This window comes from Medicago sativa, chromosome 1 (genome assembly GCF_051527215.1).
Source record: "Medicago sativa cultivar Bolivia chromosome 1, Bolivia_mono, whole genome shotgun sequence".
Taxonomy (NCBI): Eukaryota; Viridiplantae; Streptophyta; class Magnoliopsida; order Fabales; family Fabaceae; genus Medicago; species Medicago sativa.
Window position 1 is genome coordinate 84,038,847 of NC_140749.1, and position 18,405 is coordinate 84,057,251.

General features: G+C 33.3%; 4 protein-coding genes across 4 annotated transcripts; 2 read left to right on the top strand and 2 right to left on the bottom strand.

Annotated features, from left to right (window-relative positions):
• Nucleotides 1-1,153: 1,153 nt before the first annotated feature.
• On the bottom strand, nt 1,154-3,439 carry LOC146958323 (uncharacterized). Its single transcript, XM_085739838.1, has 2 exons — nt 2,551-3,439; nt 1,154-1,467 (listed from the first exon to the last, which is right to left on the bottom strand). The coding sequence occupies exons 1-2, from the start codon at nt 3,207-3,209 to the stop codon at nt 1,455-1,457; spliced, it is 672 nt and encodes a 223-aa protein (XP_085595964.1). The 5' UTR covers nt 3,210-3,439; the 3' UTR covers nt 1,154-1,454.
• Nucleotides 3,440-4,982: 1,543 nt separating this feature from the next.
• On the top strand, nt 4,983-6,084 carry LOC146958324 (hevamine-A-like). The gene has a single exon (XM_085739839.1). It carries the CDS (start codon nt 5,089-5,091, stop codon nt 5,980-5,982), a length of 894 nt encoding a protein of 297 aa, XP_085595965.1. The 5' UTR covers nt 4,983-5,088; the 3' UTR covers nt 5,983-6,084.
• A 4,898-nt stretch (nt 6,085-10,982) lies between these two features.
• Nucleotides 10,983-12,162, top strand: LOC146958325 (acidic endochitinase-like). The gene has a single exon (XM_085739841.1). The coding sequence runs from the start codon at nt 11,157-11,159 to the stop codon at nt 12,030-12,032; it is 876 nt and encodes a 291-aa protein (XP_085595967.1). The 5' UTR covers nt 10,983-11,156; the 3' UTR covers nt 12,033-12,162.
• Nucleotides 12,163-12,623: 461 nt separating this feature from the next.
• Nucleotides 12,624-17,233, bottom strand: LOC146958326 (plastidial pyruvate kinase 2-like). The gene is made up of 12 exons (XM_085739840.1): nt 16,834-17,233; nt 16,401-16,688; nt 16,126-16,291; nt 15,456-15,590; nt 15,193-15,303; nt 14,999-15,087; nt 14,765-14,827; nt 14,468-14,643; nt 14,173-14,275; nt 13,886-14,034; nt 13,399-13,507; nt 12,624-13,009 (listed from the first exon to the last, which is right to left on the bottom strand). Exons 1-12 carry the CDS (start codon nt 17,062-17,064, stop codon nt 12,890-12,892), a joined length of 1,740 nt encoding a protein of 579 aa, XP_085595966.1. The 5' UTR covers nt 17,065-17,233; the 3' UTR covers nt 12,624-12,889.
• Between the last annotated feature and the right edge of the window lie 1,172 nt (nt 17,234-18,405).

Sequence of the window (18,405 nt, forward strand, 5' to 3'; positions counted from 1 at the left end):
AATTGATCATACATTTCTCCCTATCATTATCATTCCTTCTAGGCCTTTATCCCTCTAGTTTATTGTGTTACGTGGAATATTCTTGAAAATTCAACTATCCAATACCTCCTTATCCATATGACAATCTCCTAACTCACGTTAATAAGAAATTATAACAGTAATAATTAATCAATAGATGGTTTGACCATTTCAACAAAGTTTAGAACTAGTATAAGTTTAGAATGATGCGCATAAAATGGAATAGATGGAAAATTCACTATTGTTTACATTTGTTGATCCACCTTCTTTTCTAAAATCAAATTTTTTCATCCTCTATGTTTACATTGTGGACAGTTGACACAGTTGTTTAATTATGGACATCAATGTTATATTCTTGATGACATTTGGTCCCTCTATTTTCAATCTCTCTAATTGAAGAGAGATAAGTTGATTCCAAAATTGAAAATATGATTAAGTTAAATTAAGAGTGATAGAGAGGGTTTAATCTTAAGAGTTTAGCCCTGTAACCTCAAATGAGAGGGTTCAAATCTCTAAGGGCCATTAAAGTTACTTTAATTACTAAAATTCCATCCTTTTCCATATTCTTAAGAGTGATTGATAGATTCTAAAACCTGATTCGTCATTATTATCACTCAACCTTTGGATTTGCTAAATACTTTCAGTGCCATCTTGTTCATGTTAAATAGTTAATTGTGCTCAATGCTCATGTTCCCCACTGTATGCAATGCTTGAATGGAGTGAGCTAATTTCGCATAAGTAGTTGCAATTCTTTATAACTTTGTCAAGTCTAGATTTTACAACCAGAAAGAAATGCTTCATTATCAGATAATTGCATCCATTTGATCATGTTTTGTAATTGAATAACCAATTGAAAGGAGATAATCAACAATAGCTTTAACTTGGAAAACTTTCTTCCAAAATTGACCTGTTTCTTTCTTGATGCTCGTCAAGTCAGAGCGAAGCACATCTCGGCTTTCAAATGAGATAAACATGTTTATAAAACTTGAAATGCATGTATGCAACCAATGACATGAGGCAAAATTGAATCAAATAATTTTGAAATTAAGCAACCAGATGAACAACAATATTTAATATTGAACAAGCTATTTTCATATACATCATATATAATGTCAAAGTTGAGATTACTCTCAGAATCATATTTCAAAAACGTCGGAGGGATTACACACATGGTAGTGAAGTTTGTAAGAGGTGATAACACCTTCATCAGAGTATATACACACCATACATAATCCTGATAAAATAGTAATGTTAGGACACATATTGGCCATAAGGTAGCACTATAATATGAAAGAGACTCAGATATATGTCTCTCCAGCTTGTCCATCTTCACTTGAACTATAGTAACATCATCGGTGTGGAAGGCCGCTTCCCGTGAAAGTCTTCCACATTCATCAGCATCAACCTCCCTCAGTTCCAGCTAGTATACTCACGATCTAAGTAGCGAAACTGCAAAACAACAAGAAGAACACAGATATACATGAGGTGAGAAACATCGACAGTCATCGCAAATAGGAAAAGAAGAGCAAAATACAACATAATGACAGGCACACACGCAGGAAATCATATTCATCTCTCAAGTTAATGTCAACAAACATTTCCAAGGAATCATGACAATTACTACTTTGATGATGAAACTATTTCCTATATATTATAATGCTTATGAAATGATATTATATCCATCATAAATATAATGATTCATAAAATGAATTATCATATTCTCAACCATCTCTTGATTCATCAAATAACTACTGTGAGGCATGCAATCAATTGCATTTCTTTTTCTTTTTTAGTTTTTATTTATTACTTTATCAGCCATTAGGAAATTGTTGGCCCATGGTGTGAAACTCAAACTCTAACACTGAGATGTCCATTATCTAAAGTCTAATAAACCCAAAAACTCCTTCGGATTTCTAACCTTTAAATGAATAACTGATTTTAACTTTCTTTACTTTTGGAAGAGGAGATTATATACTAGTGTCAAATATGTTTCTAGTGCCAACAAAATCACGAGCTTTCAAGTTTATACAAAAAAAAAATTAGTTCTCCCCTTTCTCCCTCTTTTTTCAAAATCAAAGAAAAATGTATAACTATTTTTTCCTCTCAATGTAACTCAAAGCCAATAGTTCATCCCTTGCAACTTCTGCGATGTCGCCACCAACGATAAGTCCCCTGACCTCACTTTCTTTGGTAGCACTTGACGAATGTCTTTGTTCCTATCAAAGCTATTTTTGATTTCATAGGGTATAATGCATTCTATTTTATAAGAATAACTCAAATTAAGAGATATCATTCAAGGGAATGCTACTAGAGTTTTTTGGCTTTCTGCTTTGCACTCATCAAACTAATCTCTTCTATGTGTTCAGTATCCCTTATCACCAATATACTCACATAAACTTCATTTACTTTCAAATCGCGGTTCTTTTTCTAATGTTCTACCGGAGCATATATTTCAAATTACCAACAATAACAACAAAAAAACATAACATGCTGCAAAAAAAAACATAGAAAAAAGGGTAGGTTGTATTGTACCTTTTAACTTTCTTTTGAATAATTGTGCAAGAAAAGATGTTGAACTCTAGCGAAGCCAGTTTGGCTCTGGCGTTAAGAACACATTTCAACTTAGCGCGAACACGCATAAGCTCCTCCTCATATTTAAGTTGTTTCTGAAACAGTTCAAGAAACCTTCTCCTTAGTTGGTCATCACAGTTTCGCATACAATTCAGTCGGTCTTTCATTCTTCTTTGAATATACCACGATTTTTCCTTCAAGTCCTTCTCTATAAACTCGAGGTCTTCGACCACTTCATGGCGATATCTATGATAGTCCTTTAAGAGTTCCAGTTCACGTAACCATTCTCCATCAAACATTCTTTTGAGTCGATGAATCAAAACGGAGAGTGTGTCCATGTGTTTATCAAGTATAGATAATGGAGTATTCTGAGATAATAACTCTATCAAGTCATAGAGATTAAAGTATACTTGTAGACGGAAGTCGTCGTCATTCCAAGCCAATTCGGAACGAAAACGCCTGTCTCGATCGTCTGTGGAGAGAAAGTTGGCGATAGTCTCAGCCTCTTCAGAAGTGAAAGCTAGCATGTCTATTCTGTAAACTTGCATTTGTTGTCGAAGTTCTGGGGAGAAGTTCTTCAGGTCAACTTCATTATCGTGGTGGTAGCAGCTACAAGCCATTGATTGAATTCCACGCAGAAGGGGAGCAGAGATATCAGGGCTTAGGGTTAGAGAGAAAGTGAATGTGATAATAGGGTTAGAGAGAGTGTGGTTAGACTTAGAGATAAAGCATTTATATTGAATTTAAAGCGCTAAAATTTCTCCAAGAGTATACCCAATTATTCTTAAAGATAGAGCATTTATATGCTTGCAATTGTGAATTACATCAGCAAATTGTTAGTTAGTCCCAACTAAATTGCCCAACTACACACATAACTCCCCATACTCACCTGATACTTTTTCTAGTCACACCCGATATTTTTTTTTGTTATACTTAAATTTACTTAAAATTTTACAATATGCCAAAATTACATTTTTATATAAAAAAAATTCAAAACTTCATTGTTACTATAAACTTTCACCCTTTTCCACCTAGAAACAATCATGGATATTCAATCAATCTCAATGAAATATTAAAGAGTGAATCAAAACGTTTTTCATTCATAGTCTATTGGATTAAGATAAATGAATTTTTTTTCAATGATGTTGAGTTTCTTTTTTTTTTCTTGTTGTTCAACGTGTTGATATGTTATGCACTCTACAAGCTACGGGTATTTGATGGTGCACCACGTGTTAACGTTAATTAAATTTAAGTAAACATTCATTTATAGGTTGATGTTAACTTCAATTCAGTTTAAGTAGGTACCTATAAACTTAGTTTACATAACCTACTTATACCGAGTTTATATGTCCCTACTAAAAATAAGATTATGTAGAATCATAAAAGAATGTTGAGGAGGTTAACACAAATTTCAAGTTAAATACGACACTTTTTTTTTAAGGAAAGTTAAATATGTACATTTAAATTCAGTTTACATGACCTACTTAATTTAATTCCAATTTCATTAGACGTACTGTATATCATAAGTTATAACTTGTCTAAAGAAGCTAAGGAACTCTGTTATCTCTCATCCCTTTCTAACTTAAATTTTGCCCTCCACGTAAGCCACCAATAGAAAATGTTTGAATGTATGAAGGTGAAGATTTCTTTATATCTTATTGTTTTTTTGGTGCCAGTTTTAATTTTATTTAAATAGACGGGAGTAAATTAAATGATATACATCTTACTAAACTAACTAGTCAAAAATGACTTCTTTGTCAAAAAAAAAAATGACTTCTAACATTAGTCCAAGAAAAGAACACACGCATTTTTATTTTATTCTTTTGGTATAAAGAACCACACAAATATATTTTTTTTAGGGAAAACCCCACAAATTTTAATTGTCAAAAAAGTTAGTTGTTGAAATTAATCCCTCTGACCTTTTCAGAGTCTTCACGTTAACGGAAAAAAGAAATAGAATCGAATGAAATTCAAATAATTAATATTTATTAAAATAAATGCATCTTATTTATCTGTTTATTTATGTATTTGATAGAATATCTTATCTTATTTATTTTTGAGAAAAAATACATCTTATTTATCATTCTCTTATAACCATTTTAAAGTATAACATGACCTTTCTAGTAATTATATTTATTTTATAAAAATACATCTCTGTCCTTTCCCACTAAAGTATAATTCTGCAAGTCACAATCCCATCTCCACCGCTTCCTTTGCCCTAACCTTCAACTAATAAAGCAATAAATTTATATTACTCTATTCAATTTATCCTAAATTAAATATCTAAAGTTCTAACCATAGTCTAGCAAAAAAAATGACGGTAGTGGGAAAGGACAAAGTTGACTTTTTCATGTCCAAAATAAACAACATCCTTGGCAAATGGGAATCAACCGAACTTCATTCCAATCATCAAATTTCTAAATTGCCATTTTTCTCATCCTATAAATATCCTAAGTACAATAAATCATTCACAACATATAAACAAACACTTTCACAAAGATGGCAAAAAATCCTCACACTTTGTTGTCTCTTATTCTTCTATTCCTCACTCTTGTTGCAACTTCCCATGCTGGTGGCATAGCAATCTATTGGGGCCAAAATGGCAACGAAGGAACCTTATCTGAAGCATGTGCAACCGGAAAATACTCCCATGTTAACATAGCTTTCCTAAACAAATTCGGTAACGGTCAAACCCCTGAAATGAATCTTGCAGGTCACTGCAACCCATCACTTCCAAATTCATGCACAAAATTCAGCTCAGAAATCAAAGATTGCCAAAATAAAGGAATCAAAGTTTTACTTTCAATTGGTGGTGGAATTGGAAGCTACTCTTTATCTTCAATTGAGGATGCAAGAAACGTTTCAAAATTTTTATGGAACACTTTCTTGGGTGGCAAGTCATCTTCAAGACCATTAGGTGATGCTGTTTTAGATGGAATAGATTTTGATATTGAACTTGGTTCCACCGAAAATTGGCAACACCTTGCAGCTTTTCTTAAAGGGTATAGTAGATATGGAAAAAAAGTGTATCTTGGTGCAGCTCCTCAATGTCCAATTCCAGATAAATTTTTGGGCACTGCACTTGAAACAGGTCTTTTTGACTTTATTTGGGTACAATTTTACAATAATCCACCTTGTCAATATAATGGAAACATAACTAACCTTGTGAATTCATGGAATAAATGGACTAGCACTGTTCCAGCTGGGAAGATATTTTTAGGGCTGCCGGCATCTACAGCGGCGGCCGGAAGTGGTTTTATTCCGGCAGATGTGTTGACTTCAGAAATTTTACCTGTGATTAAGAAGTCAAAAAAGTATGGAGGAGTGATGCTTTGGTCAAGGTTTCATGATTTGCAGACTGGGTATAGCACTTCTATTATTGGAAGCGTGTGATAAGTTGTTGTAATTGGTCAATGATGAGTTGTTGTTTTAAATTACTAAAAAACATAATATTGTACTTTGAAAAGTTGTCATATTGTCAAATTTTATCCCCAATTGTGCGCAAATGGATTATCCACTTTTGACTTTAAAATTATAAAATACTAATAATTTATTTGCATTTTGTTTAATGTGTGTTTTTGGCACTTACGTTGTTTCACAATAATTGATCATACATATCTCCCTACCACTCCTTCTAGGCCTTTATCCCTCTTCTTTGTTTTTTTTTTTTTTTGGTCAAGTATCCCTCTTCTTGTTTATTCTGTTATGTGGACTACTCTTGAATATGACAATATGACAATCTCCAAACTCACATTAATAAAAAATTACAATATTATTCCTAAAAAAAAAAAACAATATTAATAATTGATCAACGGATGGTTGACCATTTCAACAAAGTTTAGAACGGTAAGTTTAGAATGATACACATAACATTAATAAAATAGTTTTTATTTTAAAGAAAATGTCATGTTAACTAAGGACGTTGGGGCACTAGTTAAAAAAGTTAAATGTAAAAAACTTTTATTGAAAAGAATAACTTCTTGACTTTTAAAAGGTTAAATAATCACTTTTTTACAATTCTCAATACAATCTTTTTAATTTGGTTTTGTTAACTAGTGTGCCTCAGAGACACTAGTTAACATTTTCTTTAAGGAAATATGCTAGCTTATAGCATATACAACTGGATAGATTAAAATAAAGGTCATGTTAACTTGTGCCTTAAGGGCACATGTTAAGGAACCCAAAAAGTGCAACTTTGCATTGGAAAACATAATATTTTAACTTTTAGAAGTTGACATCACGACTTTTGATACGTATATTTCTATAATAAGTTTCTTAACATGTGCCCTTTTTTTTGACAAACCTTAACATGTGCCCTTGTGGGCACAAGTTAACATTTGTCTTAAAATAAACAACTGGAGTAACAAGAAATGTGGCCTCCCATGCATTAATAAAATGGTATAAATGGGAAATGCATTATTAAAGTTACATTAAAAAATTTGTCAAAAAAGTTACATTAAAAACTAGGTTTAATTACACTTTTGCTCCACCTCCTTTTCTAAAATCAATTTTTTTTACCCGCTATGTTTATATTTGTTGTTAGCCGACCCCATTTAGTGGGATAAGACTTAATTGTTGTTGTTATTGTTTATATTTGTTGTAGTTTTGGTTCAAACTCATAATTTTTGCCCCAAAAATGACAATTTTAGACACCAAAAAATGTGATTTATTGTCCACCGTTGAATCTAAAGACAAACTATCACTTTTAAGACTAAAATTCGAGTTTTTTTCTGCCAAAAGTCACCATTTTTAGGGAAAGTAAGACGGGTTGAGACCAAAATTGTAAAAATAAAGTGTGATAATAGAGGGTCCAAAAAGTTTGATTTTAAATAGGGACACTATTTTGAAAAGTTTGATTAAATTGGTGACCAAAAGTGCAATTAAACCTAAAAATTAAAATTGACAATCTTTCTGGGACATATTTTTGTAAATGCAGCAATTATTATGAGACAATGAGAGTAATTTCTTGTTATTGATTTATTTGGTGAATTTCTTGTTATTAATTTGTCGTCCAAGCATTATTTCCAATGTACTCCCTCCGTTTCAAAATATATGTCCAAGTCAACTACTTCACATATGCCAATGCACAATTTTGACCGTTAATATCTTTAATTATCTAAAGTAAAAAATTATAAAAATTTAATATTTTGAAAATATTTGTCGAGACAAATCAAACAACATCTTACATGCTAATATTTGTATTTATACATTAGTTAAAAAGTATGGTCAAAGTAAGTCAAGTGAATAGTGCACATTGCAAAAATTGGACATGTATTTTGAAACGGAGGGAGTATTTTTAACAATTTGAACTCTTTTTCAGTCTCTTTAATTGAACAGAGATAAGTTGCTTAGAAAATTGAAAAAATGCTAAAATATGTTTTTGGTCCCTGCAAATATAGCAAGTTTGGGTTTTGGTACAGTCAGCAACTACCACCTAAGCGAAATCCAGCCAAATCATCAAGAAAGTGGGTCCAAAGACTGTTTTAAAAAACAAAATTTTTTGCAAGGACGTTTTTCAATTTTTTTTTGCCAGGGACCAAAACCCAAACTCGCTATATTTGCAGGTACCAAAATCATATTTTAGCCTTGAAAAAATGTGGATAATATTTTGGATAGAGACTGACTCAACGCTAGTTGTCTTGGCAGCCAATAGTTCCAATCAGACTCCTTGGGAGCTTAGAAATAGATGGCTCAATGTCATGACCAATTTAAATACAATGAATTACTTGGTTTCTCACATTTTTAGGGAGGGGAATCAAGTAGCTGATCTCCTTGCAAATCATTTTCTCACCATTCCTTCAATCAATGTTTGGCAAGAAGTTCCTATGTTTATTAAGGACTGCTATATCAAAAACAAACTAGGGTGACCTAACTTTAGATTTTGCATGTAATTTTGGAGTTTTGGTATAATCCCCTCCAGTTTGTACTTTTTGCTTTATTTTGGTTATATATTAAATTTGCACACCTGAACATGAGAAACGAAATTAATCTGTGCATTAAATTAAATGTAAAGATTAAGATTGGATATTGGAATTTGGAAGGAATTAAAGATATGAATAGACATGGATATTTAGAGTCTGTAATCGATAGATTTACATGGAGGTTTATAAAAACACATAGAATTTGTGGTGGATGGAAAATAATCAGGTTCTTGGCGGTGATGGGTTCTGATGGTTTAGATCTCAGGTGGAAGAGAAGAGAGACCAACGAAAAGAAGAAGATAATCATAAGAAATCACATGTGTCTAGCCTTTTTTGCTAAAATTTGATCTTGACCGTATATTTTGAATAGAGAAATGATATTTTGACAACCACTTTTTGACAACTTTTGGACAATTTTCTCTCTCATACTCACATGATGTTGTTATCCTCTCTCTTCCTTTCTCTCTCTCCATTGTTTTTGACCAATAAGAATTGAGAAAAACAAGGTTGTCAACAAAGTTGTCATCAAATGGATGTCAAAATATCATTACTCTTTTGAATATTATGCCAAGACAACGCAGAAGGGGAGCAGAGATATCAGGGCTTAGGGTTAGAGAGAAAGTGAATGTGATAATAGGGTTGGAGAGAGTGTGGTTATAGGGGTTAGACTTAGAGATAAAGCATTTATATTGAATTCAAAGCGCTAAAATTTATCCAAGAGTATACCCAATTATTCTTAAATTTTATATGCTGCCAATTGTGATTTGGATGCTAAGGTTGTTTGGATAAGATTACGAATTACATCAGCAAATTGTTAGTTAGTCCCAACTAAATTGCCCAACTACACACATAACTCCCCATACTCATGTGAGAATTTTTCTAGTCACACCCGATATTATTTTTTTTTGTTATACTTAAATTTACTTAAAATTTTACAATATGCCAAAACTACATTTTTATATAAAAAATTTCAAAACTTCATTGTTACTATAAACTTTCACCCTTTTTCATATAGAAACAATCATGGATATTCAATCAATCTCAATAGAATATTAAATAGTGAATCAAAACGTCTTTCATTCATAGTATATTGCATATAGATAAATGAATTTCTTCTTTTTTTCATTGATGTTGAGTTTGTATTTTTTTTCTTCTTATTGTTCAACGTGCTGATATGTTATGCACTCTGCAAGCTACGCGTATTTGATGATGCACTACACATTAACATTAATTAAATTTAAGTAAACATTCATTTAAAAGTTGAGCTTAACTTAAATTCAGTTTAAGTAGGTACATGTAAATTTAGTTTACAGTTTACATGTACCTACTTAAAATAATATTACGTTAAAATTATTAACGAGGTTATTATGAATAAACCATCAATTCATACTTAATATATTTATATAGTTTACAAACTAAATTGGAGAGATAGTGATGGTTTTTTCCAATTTTAATCAGGTGTGAACTATGAGAACCGTAACCCTAAATAAGAAACTATATAAGTTTTTTTTTTAGCAAAGAAACTGCATATGTTATTCTTTAATATCTTGCTCCACTTAGTAAAAATATATATATATTATTTTGTTAACTTTACAAATTATATTGTATTTTATTAAATTTTAAAACACAACATCTATGTAACATTCTTTTAACAAAATCCCTAAATTCTATGCATGCATGTATATTAAATTTTATCTCATTCCAATTTCATTATACGTACTATATATCATAAGGTATATTTGCCCAACTTGTCTACAGAAGCTGGTTTCCTAACATTGATTTTTAAATTTGGTTTGGTTCATGTTAGGGGTTCCTAAATCCTAAGTCTACCCTTGCCATGTTCTCTCCTAAGTCTCCAAATTACCTCATTCAAACACACTCTAAGGAGCAATGTTATATCTCACGAACTCTTTGTTAGTAAAATTACACGATGCACGTTTTGGGTTCAAAATCCTCCTCGAACCTGTATATTGGATTTCATAGAATTCATGTTGGATATTGGTGTGTAAATACTCGGTCACAAATATTGTTGTGGCGTTCGTGATGTTTATTGTTGCGATGTTTAGCATTTATCATAAAAAAAATATATATGAAAAAATCAAATGGAAAAAACGTTTCTGAAAAATTTCTGTTTTAATTTCTTATTTTGGTACCTGTTTTAATTTTATTTAAATAGACGGGAGTAAATTAAATGATATACATCTTACTAAAACTTCAACTTCAAGAAACTTGTCAAAATTGAATTCTAACATTTGTCCAAAAAATAATGGTCAAAAAAGAAAAGACATCTTTATTTTATTAGATATCGTTTTCTGCTGCATTGTCCTACCAAGTAAATTATGTTCACAGAACATCTAATTTAAAATCTAACATGAATCTTTCTCCGCCTATTTATGAAAATGAACAACCAACAGAAATAAGATTTAAATAATCATCATACATTAACCTTGAATATTTTACACCTAAGTATAACCATAGGTCATTATAGTATCACTTTATTATATTACTTGGCAAAACATATGAACATGTATATTTAGATATAATTGGAAGCTATTGTAAAATACTATTAGATTAATTCAAGGTGTAAATACGACCCATTCACAGTATAAATATCACAAGTCACAACAACCCCATACATTCACAAAGATGGCAAAGAATTTTCATACCTTGTCACTTTTTCTTTTCCTCGCTCTTGTTGGAACCTCCTATGCTGGTGGCATAGCCATCTACTGGGGCCAAAATGGTGAAGAGGGCTCACTGTATGAAACATGTGCCACTGGGAGATACACCCACATAAACATTGCCTTCCTCTCCAGATTCGGCAATGGTCGAACCCCTAAGTTGAACTTAGCAGGTCACTGCAACCCTTCAACTAATTCATGCACCAAATTAAGTAACAGCATCAAGTATTGCCAGAGCAGAGGTATCACAATGTTTCTTTCTATCGGCGGTGGAATCGGAAGATACTCATTGGCTTCAATTGATGATGCTAGAAGCTTCTCAAGATATTTATGGAACACTTTCTTGGGTGGCACGTCATCTTCAAGACCATTTGGTGATGCTGTGTTAGATGGCATAGATTTTGACATTGAAATTGGTTCCACAAAAAATTGGCAACACCTTGCACAATTTCTCAAGGATTATAATGGGGTTTATCTAAGTGCTGCTCCTCAATGTCCATTCCCCGATAGATTCTTAGGAAGAGCCCTTGAAACAGGACTTTTTGACTTTGTTTGGGTTCAGTTCTATAATAATCGCGCATGTGATTATACTAAACATAGAAAGAATAACCTTGTGAGTTCATGGAAACAATGGACAACTACTATTCCAGCTTGGAAGATATTTTTGGGGTTGCCGGCGGCTAAGGACGCAGCTGGAAGCGGTTTTATTCCAGCCAATGTGTTGACGTCTGAAATCCTACCTTTGATTCAGCATACATCAAAGTATGGAGGTGTTATGCTTTGGTCAAGATACTTTGATGAGTGGACTGGTTATAGCAGTTCCATTATCGCTAGTGTGTGAAGGTACGTAGTTGCAATTTGTCAATGAGTCTTATTCATTCTATTTTTGAATTAACAGCAAATAAAGAAAAACCATGTTATTGTACTTTGGTAACTAATAAGTGGTGGTATTAATCGTTATTTATTTGTAATATTTGTGTGCCTGCTTGGAATTTGCACGCTTGTGTGACTTTAAAAGATTTATTTGTTTTTGTCTCTTCATTTAATCAAAAAGTTTGAAAGAAAGAAAAAAAGGAAAACGAATGTATTGTTAATTATTTTCTTGTTTGGAAGCTCTCACCAAATCATAAGGAAACTACCATTTTTTTTTTTTTTGTAACTCCAAGTGGTTTTAAATGGAGTATAGTAGAAAATTGTGATAGAGCTTTATAATTATTTGATGGAACAGGATGATGAATTTCCTCATGAGTAGGAAAATTATAGTATTGGCTACCTGAGATTCTTGGTACTGAAAGTTATGGCGTAAGCTTATTCATAAAAACATAAAATATAAAACTGAGTACACAATTCTTTAGAAAGTCACATGATAATAGTACTCAAGGTGCAGTTGTAACACTACAAACAACAAGCTAAATATAACAGTCCTGGGATATGGCTGAATGTGATTCAGATTATGATTTCTTATCAAAATTTCCAATGACATGAACTAACATATGATATGACCATTCTAACTAAATACTGAACCATAAAAGAGTTTACAGAAGAAAATAATGATGAAAACAGGAAAGCAATAAAATGAAGAAAAGATGAAACCTATGAAGCAAAAAAATTAAATAACCAAAATGCAAGTTTGGTATCAACACGCCAAAAAGAGGATGTGTACTTCTAAGAGTATATGTAGGCCTCAGAGGTTGAAACTTAATTTGTGGCGGCTACTGTTCGGACCTGAATATTGTGAGTGGAATGGAACCTCCATATAGGTTGCCTTCCACTTTGTACAAGGGCTACTTCTTCTCCTTCTTTAACCATTCCATTCTTCTGCATATGGAAACAATGTGTAAGCTCATGAACAAATTAAAATTAAAATGGAACTCCTTGTTTAAGCAAGTCCAATTAGAGTTCAGTTCTAATTTCTAAATACAACTCAGTTGACATTTTCATTGGTAATTGCAACACGAAGTATTAGTTTATACTTTAAACTACTAGAAGTTCATAAATGTATAAAGGTCGATGGACCGTGGTTAATTACCGCATGCATGAATGAACCTATACATGGTTAAATGTTCGAACGTAAAGCCAAATAATAATATGAGAGGAAAAATGAGTTAAAATTCAATACCATAACTGTTATTTGTTAAATTAGAAGTTCTTAGAAGTACTATGGAGGTAAATCTCAACCCATATTAAAGATATCTTCCGAAAATTACCTGCAACAAATCCAAGGCTTTTGTGAATGTCTCTTCAGCATCATCAGAGAATTCCATGTAAATAGGACAGACACCTTGATACAAAGCCAACCTCTGTTGTACCCTTTTCCTGCATGGCCACCAAAATTAGGTCAACAACAAAGTCGTCATAGTTATAAATTTTAATAAGTGCAGATAAACACAAAATAGTTTTCAGTTGAAATACACAATTCAACAAAATAAATCGGATTGATCGGTTAATAAGGTCATTTAATCAGTCAGTTTTATTTGTAAACCAAGCACAGATATCCAACCCAAAAAAAAAAGGTAAGACTAATTATTGAGGCAAAATAACCAAACAATTTAACCCAATACATTTCAAAATAATCTCTCAAACATACTTAGGAATACATACAATGCTACTGATTCAATTAGTTTCATGTTTATCTAGTCATCTTCTATTTTAAGAGGTTTAAGCAACAAGAGAAAGGTAGGGGAAATAACTCACTGATCAGTAAAAGCAAATATGGTGCCTGCAGGTCGATAATGGCTCAATAGAATAGCCATGAAACCCGATCTAGTGAAGACAACAGTTGAAGTTCCAAGGGTATTAGACATCATGGTTGCATGGTATGCAAACATCTCGCTCATGTGGTTCTGCACAACCAAAAAGAATAAATCACATTTCAGTGTCAACCGGAATATTTTATTCGTTGCCGACATTAAAATGAGGGTAGTTTTAAAAAAGTTAGCATAGCAAATAGCAATAAAACACATTGAACTTGAAGTTTAGACCTTGAATACTTGGCCAATATTAGGTGGCATCTGCCCACTTGGTAAAGCGGCTTCTGTCCGTAATGCTACGGTGTGCATTACTTTCGCAGCTTTAATTGGAAACCTGCAATATAATAAATACCATATTATTGTCGCTTTCTGTCTCTTGCTTTAGATTCGATTTCTAAATCAGTGAGATGCTATTGCAACAATAATTCGATTACCATATTTATATTCCTTTCTAAGAACTGAAATTGAAGAAATATCGAAATGTCAAGGTAACTATGCACATTGAGATGTGGAGTTATTTACTTACTTTCCATGTGCAGTTTCTCCAGAAAGCATTATTCCATCGGAACCTTCTCGAACAGCAATTGCAATATCAGATACCTCTGCTCTGGTTGGCGTGGGGTGAACAATCATACTTTCCAGCATATTTGTGGCTACAATAACGGCCTTTCCCATGCTACGGCATATCCTTATTATCTCTTCCTGCATTGACAAGCATTATGGAAGTTAAGATAAGCACAAACTAATGTCCAATTATCGAGAAAACACCAAATTATTATATTTACAATTAATTAATCTCAAATTTGTTTAAAAACAATTTTACCTGCAAAAGCGGAACCTCCTCAATAGGGAGTTCTGCACCAAGATCTCCTCTTGCAACCATAGCCTGGACAGGATGGTAAAAGAAGACAGGTCAGCATCCAGAATAAATCAGTGAACAAAATCAATTCAATGCTAAAGATTTATGTTTCTACGGTATGCGCTTAATAATCCCGATTCTCCAAATCAGGCCAGTTAGGCAACAAATTAATGAAATAATGCAGGATTAGGTTATTACCCCATCAGATGCAGTAATAATTGAATGCAAGTTCGGTATAGAGTCTGCACTTTCAATTTTTACAATTACATGTATATCAGCACCACAGCCTGCATTTGATGAGTGGAATTGATCATATTTCTAAATAATCGAGCAAACTAATCAGTGGTACTAATTGGAAAAAAAAAAAAGTATATTGATTATTGAATAATTACTTTTCAAATAATTCTTCAGCTCATGAACTACTTGTGCATCCTTAACGAAAGAAACGGCATAGAAATCAACTTCATTATCGACTCCAAATTTGATGTCATCCCAATCCTTTTCTGCAACAAATTAAAAGGAATGTTATGCGCCTTGGAAACCAACATAACCTTAACCCCCAACCAAACCAACAGCCCACATACAGAGAAGACGAAAAAGTGACAGACAATAATAAGAAATTATCAAGAATGGGAATAATAATCCAAAGTCTAACCAGTGATTGAAGGCAGTGTTGCACTCTTTCCTCTAACATTCAAATGTCTCCGTGACGCGAGCTCTCCTCCATCGATAACTTCGCATTTCACGGAATCCGCTGTCTTGGACTTAACCAAGAAGGACATCATACCACCTACATCATACATCAAGAGTCAGAAATTCACATAAGATGGCCTACAATCAAAGACTTGGTGCTCACGCTTCCAGAGATAAATAGGAAATTGACGTTATTTTCCAACAATAAGAATGTCAAAGCTCTAACTATGCAAAGCACTATAAGACCACTAAGCCACACTGCCTTGGAATCAATGTTGTCAAATAGTTGTTATAGTGGTGCAATAGCGTAGTAAATTTTGAACAAATCGATATTGTCCCACAATAACCTATTTAGTACAGAGTGTTATCAACTAGTAGCAGTGCTATAGCATTGCAGCTTAGCAGAATTTGAACAAACGCTGTTTTCCGCGATCCGTAATTGACAAATGACAACACTGATTTTCTTTCCGAGACAGAGACTTACCCCCTTTGCAGCAGACAATATTTAATAAGATTAAAAAAAGTAATATAAGAATATACCACTCTTGTGTTTGCCGATTCATCAATCATTTAGCACGACACAAGATCGTTAGTAAATTGAATATTTTAGTTGTATGAGTAAGCAGCCATACCGTCAACAAGAAGCATGTCCCCTTCTTCGACATCATTGACAAAATCATCATAGTTCACGCTGACACAACCAGCAGTTCCAACGCCACTCTGGATAGTAAAAGTGAATTCCTGGCCAGTTTTTAACAAGATTGGTTGTGGTAAATCCCCACTCCTAACCTCAGGACCCTAAAAAACAGAAAAATAAATTATCAGCTAACACAAAACCGATACCGTGATCCTGAAGATATCATCATACCAACAAATAAACTTTAATGAAAAGGAAAAAAAGGCTTACCTTGGTGTCAAGCATAATTGCAATAACATTATCTTTAGATTGTGCATTATACTCCTTGACCAAATCAATAACTTTCTTATGAGAAGCATGATCACCATGAGACATATTCATACGAGCAACATTCATTCCAGCCTCAGCAAGTTTCCAAATCATTTCCTTTGTATTAGTAGAAGGACCAATAGTACAAACAATCTTAGTCTTTCTTCTAACCATTGGCTTAGACCACATTCCACCAGAAACATTACCAACTTGTTGCAAAACGTGTAACTTCTCCAACTCCGCCTCAATCTATACACCACAAAAACCAAAAGGGTCACAGCAATTTTCTCAACACTTCCTAAAAATCAAATTTTCTCACTGACCCATCATTTTTTTTCCTTATGAAACAAGAAACAGAAGCGAAATAAGAATAAGAGATGGGTAAAGAACAAACCTTTGAATCATCTTCGGGTGATACAGGGACAACTTCAGCAGATGAGGACTTTCTTGCATTGATGGGTGAGGTTGTGAAGCAAAGCTTGGGGGGATTGTTAGACTTAGGTGGGAAGATTTTGGAGGAAAAAGATGGAGGCTTTAACAAGGTTTGAGACCTGTCATGTGTAGATCCTGAAGTGGGTCGTAAGAGGAAGGTTTGAATGGATCCAGTGGTTGCAACCTGAGACATTGTAGTAGAGAGAGAGAGAGAGAGGGAGGGAGGGAGGTGAAGATTGGTGAAGGGGATCGAAGAAGGGAATGAGTTGGAGAAAGAAACGGCGGAGACAAATAGGGAAGAGGGTGGACAAGACAAGGAGATTTTCTTCGTTTGTATCGAACGGACCAACCAACCAACCAACAACGTTAATGCGACTTAAACCCTTTTCTTGTTCCAAAAGTGTACCACTGTACTTTCGTCGATCGATGATACTAATTGCGACGTCGTTTTCGTTTTGGGATTTACACTCTTCTCCATTTCTTTCTTTTGCCCCAGTCATAATTTCTTTTTCTTTTTCAAATATTTATTTTTTTATTTTTCTTGGACAATTTAGTTTAACTTTATTAGACCATCTTCAATGGGCATGTCTCTCGAGAAATCACTTGATTGTGAGAAACTCTCTTCAATTTGGAGGAATTCGGTTCGAGACCCGTCATCAGAGAGACCATCTCCAATGCTGAGAATTTAAACTTTCAAGACTCAGGACTTGTCAGGTACCCACCCTTATTGGGGAGAAATTTTTTTAGGTCATATAGGATCCAGAGTCTCATTTAAGACTCGTGATAACCACGTTTTTTTAATATTAAAAAATTGATATGTAATGTAATAATATAAAGTTATTGATAATTGATTAGTGGGTCACAATTAAGAAAGTTATGTGAGATGCTGAGTTGTCGAGGATGAGTGCTTATTAGGTACTGCTATTTAAAAATTATAAATTAGTTGTGTGTACACATAGGACCCATTTAAATATCCAAAAATGAATGCCTCCATCGTGGATGCTCTTAAAATTTATTTTTAGGAAGGAATTGACGTCTACAATACTGTGAAAATGGAAGCCAAATTGCAATTTGTAAAACCAGTTGTTGCTCCAATGTTTGCATCTTCACTATCATCTGAGCCTTCTTCAACATCCAAGCCAACATCATTATCATGGTTACTCAGGTTTCCATTGGGTAATATACCGCTTGATGGTGCCCAAGCCACCCTTTCTTGGTAAAACAAGTACCAACGCGTTCACCATTGGTAACTTGACCCAAACATGTCTTGACAAAGTATTTAGTGGCTTTAACATCCCCCCAACTAGATTTGGAACTTTGACCCTCGTCGTTAGTTAAAGGGGATTAGCAGAAACTTTCCTCTTAAGTGTGTCCATAATACTATACACACAAAGTAGGATAAAAAATGAAACAAACTATACATGAGCAACTTGTACAGATCAGATTTGGCAACTTGTTTACTTTTATTCATTGTTTTGTGCAGATGAAAGTGATAAGGGCAAACAAAAACAATACTACTTTGAACACACACCAA

Bases quoted from the DNA above. Each gene is read 5' to 3' on its own strand.
- LOC146958324 (XM_085739839.1), top strand. From the start codon at position 5,089: ATGGCAAAAAATCCTCACACTTTGTTGTCTCTTATTCTTCTATTCCTC.
- LOC146958326 (XM_085739840.1), bottom strand. From the start codon at position 17,064: ATGTCTCAGGTTGCAACCACTGGATCCATTCAAACCTTCCTCTTACGA. The intron at 16,689-16,833 runs GTTTGTTCTTTA...TGTGGTGTATAG, and splicing joins CACCCGAAGATGATTCAAAG to ATTGAGGCGGAGTTGGAGAA. The intron at 15,088-15,192 runs GTAATTATTCAA...CATCAAATGCAG, and splicing joins GCTGAAGAATTATTTGAAAA to GCTGTGGTGCTGATATACAT.
- LOC146958323 (XM_085739838.1), bottom strand. From the start codon at position 3,209: ATGGCTTGTAGCTGCTACCACCACGATAATGAAGTTGACCTGAAGAAC.
- LOC146958325 (XM_085739841.1), top strand. From the start codon at position 11,157: ATGGCAAAGAATTTTCATACCTTGTCACTTTTTCTTTTCCTCGCTCTT.